Source organism: Eschrichtius robustus, chromosome 15 (assembly GCF_028021215.1).
Source record: "Eschrichtius robustus isolate mEscRob2 chromosome 15, mEscRob2.pri, whole genome shotgun sequence".
Taxonomy (NCBI): Eukaryota; Metazoa; Chordata; class Mammalia; order Artiodactyla; family Eschrichtiidae; genus Eschrichtius; species Eschrichtius robustus.
Window position 1 is genome coordinate 64122903 of NC_090838.1, and position 11417 is coordinate 64134319.

Here is an 11417-nt window from a genome sequence, read left to right on the forward strand (position 1 = left end):
AAGTATAAAGTAAAAACGCCTGAAATCTCATAGGTAACCTGTGTTAGCATTGTGATGACCACCCATTCAGACACCTGAGTGTATGTGTGTGTGCACAGTTGTATACATTTTACACACTATGTGTACGTGCTGTTCCAGGATCTTGCTTTTCTTGACTCAAGAATACGTGGTGGACAACTTGCTGGTCGGTGGATATAGGCAGCGTGTTCTAAGGCTGTGTGACTGATCTCCTATGGGTGGCAGTGCTTTCGTACTGCTCTATAAACCACAGGGAGGGCGTCCTCAGCACAGCTTCGTGCAGTGGCCCCAGGATAAGGACACTTACAGCCTTGGAGTGCTCATTTGGCAGCTTACTGGGCAGCAGTAGGGTTTGTCAGGAGGCAGAGAGGGGAGAGAATAGCCCAGAGCTTTACTGGGGATTTCGTAGAAAGGAATGGGCAAGGTAGGATAAGTAAGCTGAATAAGTTTAGGATGGATAGTTTGAATAATTTCTGCAGGCTCTGGGCTATAGAGGTGGTCCCTAGTTGTCAATACCTAGCCCTGGGGTGATTTAAGGCAGAGAGAATATTTGCTTGGTGTGTGAGAATTTTATAAAGGAGATGGTTGGGGGTGGGGACTCTGGATTTGTTGGTTTGTGTATCAAAGTTGCACTGGCAGGGGATCATTTGCTATCTATAGGAATTAGCTAGTCTTAGGGGAGGGACAGTCCCTCCAGGATCAAGGCCCCAAATGCCAGAACATCAGGAATACAGAAAATAAAATATAGTCAATATAAGAGTAAAACGTAAACGAGAAAAAAATCAATCAAACCTTATTAGTAATCAGAGAAACACATACCAACGACGAGATACATTTTGATAACAGGCAAAAAGTTTTAAAGAAATTAATAGCAAAAGTATCAGCAAAAGTATAGGAAAATTGAAACTCATTCTGCCAGTGTAAGTGAAACACTGATGATAATCATTTTGGAGCGCAGTTTGGCAATATGTGGCGGTTCTACCTTACAGTGTTTATTCTAAGGAATTAAGTATCTTAGAAAATTCAGTGAAAAGGATAAAAGTATTATTTGTGATAGGGAAACAGGTTTAAATGGTCATGAGGGATTAGTTAAATTAACACATTGATACAGTGGAATAATATTGTGTGGCTCTTAAATCATATTGGGGAAGCATATTTAACATGAAAGAAAATATACTGTGTTAAGAAAAAAAGTTATTCTAAAACTGTATGCATAATATAAGTGATCCTATTTAATTATTAAAAAGTGAGTGTATATATGACCAAGTATATACAAGGGTTATTTCTAGTTGGTGGGATTATGGAGATAATTTTTATGTCCTTTGTGCTGGCCTAAATGTTCTACAACCAGCACATATAATTTTCAATTTTAAGGGCAAAAGGAGGCTGAGTGTTGAAGGCAAGGAGGATAATGGTGGAAGGTCCAAGGTCTGTGTGATGACATGTAATGGCAATGATGGCAGTGGAGGGCAGAGCACATCTCCCAGTCGTGACCTGGCCCCTTTCTGGCCGTGTGACCCTGGGCCGGTCATCTTATCCCCCCAGAGCCTTGTTAGACAAAGTGAATGGATGTGCTCTGAAAACTGTCGAGCAGACTCTAAACGCTGGTGATTCCGTTACTCTCTAAAGCAAGACAAATGCGCTTTTCAGTTGCTCCAGAGAGTACTAGTGGATAGCTGGGGCTGGGACGGTGTGGGGAAGGGGCGGCCTTGTGTGCGGGATGCTCAGCCCCTCCCCCTCAGTGTCTGGCTACCCCAACCCCATGCACCCTCCCCGTCTCTCTGTTTGGGGCAGGTCTGCACCCTGACCAAGGAAGACAATCGCTGCGTGGGCAAGATTCCCGAGGACGAGCAGCTGCACGTACTCCCCTTGTACAAGATGGCCAACACGGATGAGTTTGGCAGCGAGGAGAACCAGAACGCCAAGGTGGGCAGCGGGGCCATCCAGGTGCTCACCGCCTTCCCCCGCGAGGTCCGGCGCCTGCCGGAGCCTGCCAAGTCCTGCCGCCAGCGGCAGCTGGAAGCCAGGAAGGCGGCAGCCGAGAAGAAGAAGGTTCAGAAGGAGAAGCTGAGCACTCCTGAGAAGATCAAGCAGGAGGCCCTGGAGCTGGCTGGCATCCCCACTGACCCAGGTGTGTGGGGAGAGGGTGCCCGGCAGGGGTGGCACGGGCACTGTTGGGTGGGGGGGCCCTGGACGGCTCCCTTACCACCCCTCTTCCTGCCGTGAGATAGAATTCCATACAGAAAAGTACTGGGGCGGGGGGGTGTCTCTCAGCCACCTGGACCATCAGTTATCTTAATTTTGTCAGTCAGCGCCATAGCTGCAGCAGCCCCGGGAAACCAGGCCAGATGGGAGGCACCTGGGAGCCAAATGAAGGCAGTCTCCCTGTCTTCCCAGAGGGCAGTTGGGCGTCCCCCCGGCTCACCCGCTCTCCTCGCTGCGGGTCTGCGGAAAGTACCAAGGCGCCAGGCGCGTGGTCTGCGGCAGGGTTTTCAGGTGTGGGGCGGCCCTCGTCCCTGCCATGGCTGGCACGAGGGGGCTTCAGTGAGGCCGGGTGGAGTTCGCTAGAGTCAGGAAGAATGACAGCACCAGAGCCCTGGGCTCTGCCTGCTGCTCTTCGGGGGCTTCCGTGGGGCCGGGCCCCACTGCGCGGCCCTGGGAGCGAGTCCGGCCTCACTCATCTCGCCCGCCCAGCAGAGGACACCTCTTGGCGAGAGGGAGCGTCCGTCTCTGTGCTTCTCTGTGCTTCTTCTCTGTCTTGCCTCCTGTCTTCCTCAGGCCTGTCTCTGAAGGGTGGATTGTCCCGGCAAAGCCTGAAGCCCTCCCTCAAGGTGGAGCCACAGAACCACTTCAGCTCCTTCAAGTACAGCGGCAACGCGGTGGTGGAGAGCTACTCGGTGCTGGGCAGCTGCCGGCCCTCCGACCCGTACAGCGTGGACAGCGTGTACTCCTACCACTCCTACTATGCACAGCCCGGCCTGGCCTCCGTCAATGGCTTCCACTCCAAGTACGCGCTTCCGTCATTTGGCTACTATGGCTTTCCATCCAGTAACCCCGTCTTCCCCTCTCAGTTCCTGGGTCCTGGCACCTGGGGGCACAGTGGCAGCAACAGCAGTTTTGAGAAGAAGCCAGACCTCCGTGCTCTGCACAACAGCCTGAGCCCAGCCTACGGTGGTGCTGAGTTTGCCGAGCTGCCTGGCCAGGCTGTTCCCACAGACACCCACCACCCTGCTCCTCACCACCAGCAGCCTGCTTATCCAGGCCCCAAGGAGTATCTGCTTCCCAAGGCCCCCCAGATCCACCCAGTGTCCAGGGACCCCTCTCCCTTCGTACAGAGCTCCAGTTGCTACAGCAGATCCATCAAGCAAGAGCCGGTAGATCCACTGGTCCACGCCGAATCTGTACCCAGAGAGCCTGGCAAGATGGTCAGAATGCCTTTGCCCGAGGCGTCTCAGAATGGGGGACCCAATCACCTATGGGGACAGTACTCAGGAGGCCCAAGCGTGTCCCCCAAGAGGACTAACAGTGTGGGTGGCAGCTGGGGTGTGTTCCCTCCTGCGGAGAGCCCTGCCGTTGTCCCCGATAAGCTCGGTTCTTTTGGGGCTGGCTGCCTGACCCCTTCCCACTTCCCAGATGGCCAGCATCAGTGGGGGTTATTCCCTGGCGAGGGGCAGCAGCCGGCCCCCCAGCCTGGAGGACGGCTGCGGGGCAAGCCGTGGAGCCACTGCAAGTTTGGGAACACCACCTCGGCCTTGGCTGGGCCCAGCCTAACGGAGAAGCCATGGGCGGTAGGAGCCGGGGATTTCAACTCTGCCCTGAAAGGTGGTCCCAGATTCCAAGACAAGCTTTGGAGCCCCTTGAAAGGGGAGGAGGGAAGGATTCCAACCCCGGGGGTGAGCCAGCTGGACAAAGCCTGGCAGTCCTTTGGCATGCCCCTTGGCCCCAGTGAGAAGCTGTTCGGGGCCCTGAAGTCCGAGGAGAAGCTGTGGGATCCCTTCAGTCTGGAGGAGGGGACGGCGGAGGAGCCCCCCAGCAAGGGCACGGTCAAGGAGGAGAAGGGCGGCGGAGGCAGCAGCACTGGTGGGGTAGAGGAGGAGGAGGAGGAGCTGTGGTCCGACAGTGAACACAACTTCCTGGACGAGAATATCGGCGGCGTGGCTGTGGCCCCCGCTCACGGCTCCATCCTCATCGAGTGCGCCCGGCGGGAGCTGCACGCCACCACGCCCCTCAAGAAGCCCAACCGCTGCCACCCCACCCGCATCTCGCTGGTCTTCTACCAGCACAAGAACCTCAACCAGCCCAATCACGGGCTGGCCCTCTGGGAGGCCAAGATGAAGCAGCTGGCAGAGAGGGCACGGGCGAGACAGGAGGAGGCCGCCCGGCTGGGCCTGGGCCAGCAGGAGGCCAAGCTGTATGGGAAGAAGCGCAAGTGGGGGGGTGCCGTGGTCGTCGAGCCCCAGCATAAGGAAAAGAAGGGGCTTGTCCCCACCCGGCAGGCGCTGGCCGTGCCCACGGACTCAGCAGTCACCGTGTCCTCGTATGCCTACACGAAGGTCACGGGCCCCTACAGCCGCTGGATCTAGGTGCCAGGGTGCCAGGGAGCCAGCGTACCTCAGCGTCGGGCCAGGCCCGAGCTGCCTCTGTGGTGCTTTCGCCCTCACACCTGGGGGCGGGTTGGGGGTGCAGAAGTCTTTTTATCTATATATACATATATAGATACGCATATATATGTATTTATGGTCCAAACCTCAGAACTGACCCGCCCCTCCCTTCCCCCCAGTTCCCCAGCACTTTGAAGAAGAAACTACGGCTGTCGGGTGATTTTTTCGTGATCTTAATATTTATATCTCCACGTTGGTTTTTTTCCTCCCTTGTTTGGGGGGGCCTTTTATTTTCTCTTGTTTTTAAAACTCTATCCTTGTATATCACAATAATGGAAAGAAAGTTTATAGTGTCCTTTCACAAAGGAGTAGTTTTAAATTCCATTTAAAATGTGTATTTATTGGATTTTTTTAAAAGTGACAATTGTAATGGTAAAGGATCGGCAGGAAAGGCCAGAAGCACTCATTCCTGCCCAGTTGTGCTGGGCCTGGTGAGCCTGGCCCTCTTGGGAGCTGACAAGGTTCTCTCAGCCATCGGCCCCTCATGAGCCAAGTGCAGGTTGTAGCCACCCACTGCATCCCTCCTGACAGACATGCCTTCCCTTCAGGGGAGGGAGCCCTCAGGACAGCTTCTGTCCTCTCCGGTAGGATGGGAGAATCTGTAGAAAAACAGCTGGGGTCCCTTTTCCAGTCACCGGCTTGGAGTCGGGGATTGGGGCAGGTGCGCCCCAGGCCAGGCACCTGAGATGCTGGCATAGATTTTCCCAGAAACCAGGTTGGAAGTAGACAGCTTCAAGCTTGCTAGTCTCCACACTGAATCCTCTCTGTCCCTTAGCTATCAAGTCATGTGATACCGTGGTCCCCTCGGCAGCACCTCGGGATGGAGCTGGAATCAAGAGGTTCTCGGGAACCTTTTCCACCGAGCTGACTAGCCAACGAATACTGGCTGGAAGGAATTTGTCTTAGTGGCAGGTTTTTTTTTTTTTTTAAATGCCCCAAAGTCTGTGCTGATACCGAAAAGGGCTACTGTATCTTTAAAAACAGGAAGTTGAACCCAAGCTGTGAAAAGCCAGCGGTGCTGTGTGCAGCGCTGCGCAGAGCCTGGTGCTGTAGTGTTGTGCTGGGACTTCCTTGACTCGGGCAGGCTGCATCTGCAGGAGCTCCGCACAGCAGTGTGACAGCAGGAACGCATCTCCTTATCCCTGGATTTCACATTGGACAATGGTGCATGCCTCATACCTGAGCCCACCTCCTCCATGCTATCATTTGGGGAGTGGGCCTACACTTAATGATTTTAAAATGCAAGAGTCAAACATTTTCAGCAGGTAGCTATGATTTTCCTCCCTAATTGGTGCCATTTCTCTATTTGGTCATTTTCTCCTTTCCTTCCTCCCCTCTCCACCCACTTGAACATGCCCGTTCTAAAATTCTGGTGCATTCATTCAGTTCTTTGAAATGAGAATGTGGTGCTTAATTTTTTCAACATTGTTGAGAGAGGTTGGGCCTGACAGGCGGAAGCAACGTGCGTTGACAGCAAGTCAGACTTCTTGGAGTGTCTGTTTTTCCTGTGGTATTAGCAGAAATTATATCCAGCTACCCATGTGGATGTGTGTGGTGAGTGGGAGGCTTCATAAGGACACAGAGGGGAATATGGCCCCACAGTGAATGACAGCCAAGCCCTGAGATAAACATCAGATATTTATTGAGCAGTTTTATTCAGATGTGGGTCTTCATAAAATGAGTTTAACAATCAGATGATGATGCTAAAGGCAAGTTCCTGAGCTTCCAGGTGCCTTGTGTAAGAGCTGAGAATTGACCCGCTGGGTGTTTACTGTAACTGTTCCAGAAGCACTGGCGGAGAGTCGCTGTGAGATGTCCTGAGCATTTATGTGGTCTGGTTTTAACTGTAAATAGTGAAAAAAAAATTTTTTTAAGCACTTTTGCCTAGATTTAAACAGCAACTTGAAAAAAAGTATGTTTTAACATGTAATTGTGGGAGAAATTGTAAATAGTAGCTGAATATTTAACGTGCTTTGTCTATCCTTCACTTTTACCATATTCTGTAAAGTTGCATTTATTTTACAGGACAAAAATGAAATATTATTGCTTTTGAAATAAGTACCCAAGAGCTTATCAGGATTTCGAATTATTCAGAACTCAGATTTATAGGAAAACCTCTGACCTTCAGTTTGACAAGCTAAAGGAAGCAGAGTCTTTAATGAGCATGCTGATTTTCTAGTTTTGAGGAAAAGTTGGGTCCTTTAAATGCTATTTTGCTTATCGCATCAGTACTTTTATGCAGGTCTCATTTGACTCCGTGCTTAGGTAGATGCGGGGGTGCCTTGAAAACTTCATTTTAAATTATCTTAAGCAAGAAATACAGTATTTTACAAAACATTTGGAGAATGTGACCGTCTGTATGACCCGGGAAAGCCCCAGGTTGGCTGTTGGTTTGGAAGGTCCTGAGTGTAACCCAGGTGATTCTGATGCTTGGCATGTATGAATCTCCTTGATGTGTGTTAAATAGACTCTTCCCCTCATCCCCCTTTGGTAGCAAAGCCATTAGATGAAAGAAGAAACCAATACAAGCTAAAAGCATGTGATGTCTGTCCCCCCAGCCCAAACAGCCTTCGGTTCATAAATTCTAGATCAGCAAATAGGCTGCTGAGAAGTGAGTCAAGAGGCAGTCTCCATTGGACGTCCCCATGCCCTTCAGAACGGTGTTTCAGAAATTAGGTGGTGCTGTTGCCATGCTCAAGCCCATGCTGATTTTTACACACTACATGTATAACCTACCTCAAATCTCAGTCATTAAATTAGCATGCTTTAGACGTATGTTGAAAAAGTAACTATGCACAGCTCTTTATCCCCCCCCCCCGTTGCTGCTGAAGGTTTCTTAAAGAGAAAAATCAAATTTTTATTTTTTACTGGCACTATCATTTTTTAAGTCCTAAAGATGATTAACAGACATTTTTATCATGAGAAGAAAAATAAAGCCATTGCAACTAAAGAACCTAACAGCATGATCAAGTTTTAATAATAGTATAGCAGCGGAAATGATGGAGTCTTAGAGTCATCCCCCAGTGTGCCCTGTCCACAGACGCCATCCACATGCAGTGCAGACATTTGGTTCTTCTTTTGTTTTGTTTTCCCCGCCTTTTGCTTGCAAGGAAAGTACTTGCAAAGTTTTGTGCTAAGAGGTTTTTTAAAATAAAAATCGCTTTGTGGCAGGTTCTCGCAAAATAACTGGTGCTAGCTCAAGAAACCGTTATCTAACCATCAGAAATCTTGAGTAAGGTGTTTCATGGATTTTGAGGTTTCTTGTTTTTGTTGTTGTTTGGTGTGTTTTTTGGCAGGGCCTAGGTTTCCCACACTCTGGCTTCGTGGGTACTGCTTTGCTGTCTCACTGAGATGACAGGTATGCATGGAAAGAGATCATACCCACCCCTCTTGGTCCTTTCACCAGCCTCTTTTGGAAACAGTAGTTTGCAGAACAAGGGACTTTTAAAGTGCTAAAGTAAGGAAAGAAGAGCAGATCTTAATTGCTTTGTACCAGACAGCAGTGGGTGTGTGAGGACGGGTGACAGTGAGTAAGTAGATGGTAACCTGATTCCATTGAGAGAACCCGGCCAGGCTTCATGAAGTTAACCACCGCCAGATCTCACACCAAGGCAGTGCTGTGGAAAATTAAAATGATAGCCCTGACGTGCCTCAACCAATCTCTCTTTCCTTTTGTTACTGAAGTGTGTTTTATGGACTAGGAAGCATTTTTATGAATTGAAATAGTATAAATAAAATGGTGCTATGGTGTTTTAATGTGACTGTCCCTGATCCTGTCCTGCTGAGGTGCTATCAAGGTTCTGAAACCACAACCAACCAAAAACAAGGTGGGCTCCAGTCTCTCTTGGCTTCTCCCCCCCTCCCCCCTTTTGGTGCTGTCTCCTTAGACCTCTGTTTACGTGCTAGAACCTGCTCTGAGCAGTTTTTCTGTTTTGTTTTATTCTTCCCTTGCTGGCCAAATAGAAAGGCAACTCTCGAAGGCAGCCAGCTCCCTTACTACGACGGGGAATGGGCTTGACGGGGAATGGGCCTGCCTGGCTTGGAGGTGGCGGGAGCTCTCGTTTCACATCTGTCCTCTTAGGCCTGATAAGAAAGGAGGTGTGAAGGGCTTTTCTTTTTTCTTTTTTTTTTGGAGGAAGGGGAGTTGGGTACTCCTGCCTCTTCTAACGTGGCAGGCATTCTCATAGCCAACACACATTTTCCTCCTGCAGTCCAGGGTGCCAAGTAGATGTCTCTGAGGGTTCCAAAGGTGCTCTGCATACCAAGGTGGGCCAGATGGGCCTCCTTCCTCACCTAGCACTGGCCAGGACCATGGTGGGCAGGGGTCTCATTCCTTTGCTCCTCACAGCCTTTGCCCCAGCAATGCTTCTGCTTCTCATTGGGAACCCCTCACATTCAAACTTAAAGGAAGGAGCTTTCTTTGCTCACTTGGTGCCACTGAGGCTCTTTTTAGTTGGTGCTATTCCAAATTTCTTCTTGGGTCCACAAAAGTTGATATTTTAAAAACTCAACAGGAAGCTCCATTTTGTGTCATCCACTGTCACAATAATTTTTTTAAATACCTCAAAAACAAAACATCATGACAACTTTGGTAAAGTAGATTCCATGAGGGTCTGATACATACAGGTTATCCATTTGATGACATACTTGACCTTGAAGAATCTGGGGTCATTTTGTTTTTCATTCTTCAGTTAAAATGGCAGAATGCCTAAAGGAAGGACTGTGGTTGACTTTATTTCATTTCCTTTTTTTGCTTTTGAATAAAATGTGAATTTCCCATGCCCATCTCATTGAGCTTTTTCAGTCATGGTTGCTGTCATTTGAAATGACTCCCTCAAAACCTAGTTTTATTAGCCAGCTGCATCTGCTGTAGTACATGGCCAACTTCAACATACCCTGGACCAAAATGAACATTTTTTGGGGTGCATACCCCCAGCATAGGTTATACAGTCCCACACCCACATGTGCAAAGAGCTTTTCCATGTGTGAGGCCCCCGTCTTGGCGCTCCCAGCCCTTCCTTCTGGAGAGCTGCCGACAAGAGCAAAGCAATAGGCTTCTTCCCTGAGCAGAGACTGCAGCACAGAAATGCAAAGTCTAAAGTTGCTTTTTGCCTAAGAATCAGTGAGAATTGGCCTACTTCCTTGTTTGCTTCTATTCTGATATCAGGGATGCTTTTTGTAGTGGTATTGTTTGCTCTCTTTTCTCGTTTTGACTACCTGTCATTCAGGGATAACTCATCATTATTCACATGAGGATTTAAAAAATACTATTTGGCTCATTTGAACATCCAAATTTTCTTGGTTCCAGTACTTTTTTTTCTTTTGAGGGGAAAAAGGAGGAGAAAAACAGGAGCGATGTAATTTCTTTTTCACGTATTCTAATTTTAAAAAAAACAAGGACAGGTCATATTGTGGCATATTAATGCATTAGACTTCATCTAGAACCCCTGTAGCTTTTTGGTGTGTTTTATTTCTTCTCTCTTTGAATTCCTGTTTGGTTACTTGGCTTCCAATGGAGGTGAACTTAACAACCATACTTGAATATTCCGTCTTGACTTTGTAACTGTGGCTACTTGAAATGAAGTTTATCTGGGGTTGATGGATGAATGGTAGATTTTTGCAATGTCTCAAGGCAATAGGATGTGTATTATTAAACTGTAGATATTCTTAGTACAGTAAATTTATGCTGATAATTTTATTTTGTATAATTTTTACTTTTTTGTTAATATTTTTTCTTCCCACTTTATTGGTTTGCCTCCTGAGCTACCCTCCTTGCCTTCCCTTCTCCCCCAGTGTTTCAGCAGATTTAATTTAGGGTGCCTAGAAATTGCAAGTATGTATCCTTTTTTGATTTGTATTTTATTATAATTTACACAAACAACTGGGTTTGTGAACTGTATTACTCCTGGTATCTTTAAAATATTGTGGGTGTTTTAATAAATTTTATATTTATTTTTTGCACTCATATTCTGTGTGGCTTCTTCCGCCTCGCCCCCCCACCTTGAATTGGGCCCAGATTGTGGTATTTAAGATTCCCTGTAATCCCACCGTCCCCCTGCAGGTTGTAGGTACACAAAGGAAGCCCTGACTAATAGCCTGTTCCCCTTCCACCTCCTGCATAAAGTGATGTTCAAAGACTGGCAGCTGTTAAAGCTGCTAGAAAGAGGGAAAGTAGATGTGGCCTTTTACTCATCTGTTTCTCCTTTGTTTGTTTTTCCCCTTTGATCTTTTTGTCCCCTTTTTCCATTCAGTTTGGAGACTCCCACCCCCTGCCCCCATTACCATTTTTCACTTCTGATGTACTGTTTGCTAAGGATTGCTGCATCCTGCTCCACTCTGATGGCCTCAGCAGCACATCCAGTAGGAAGGGCCTATCTTTGGAGAGAGGAGCTTTCCCATAAGGTCCCATGCCTGGGGCTACCTCTTTTCATTCAGGTTGCCAATTCTGTTGATGGCTGAAAAGGGAACTATAAGCTGAAGAAAGGAAAAGAGAGAAGGGTAAATGGGAGGAGGAGAAACCATCCCTTCTGCTTGAAGCATCGGACTAAAATGGATTCAGCGTCTCTGAGGGACAACCAACCCCGCAGTCCACAAAGACCAGCACTCTCTCCAGTTGATGCCAGTATCCCGTTAGGTCACTAGACAGGAAAGCTCCTCTCTGAGGACATTTGCGTGAAAACCCCATCATTCCAATAGGGGTGCCAGATGACAGCCTCGGGGGTTTTCTTCTCTGTTTCA

At 48.4% G+C, this 11417-nt stretch overlaps 1 protein-coding gene across 8 annotated transcripts in view; it reads left to right on the plus strand.

Annotated features, from left to right (window-relative positions):
* TET3 (tet methylcytosine dioxygenase 3) overlaps positions 1-10601 on the plus strand; it is a 111515-nt gene extending 100914 nt beyond the window's left edge. For all 8 annotated transcript variants that reach the window (XM_068564360.1, XM_068564363.1, XM_068564362.1 and 5 more), the window contains 2 exons: positions 1813-2149; positions 2797-10601. In XM_068564360.1, coding sequence (XP_068420461.1) covers positions 1813-2149; positions 2797-4601 — 2142 coding nt within the window. In that variant the 3' untranslated portion in view covers positions 4602-10601. The remainder of the gene's footprint in view (positions 1-1812; positions 2150-2796) is intronic.
* The last annotated feature ends 816 nt before the right edge of the window (positions 10602-11417 follow it).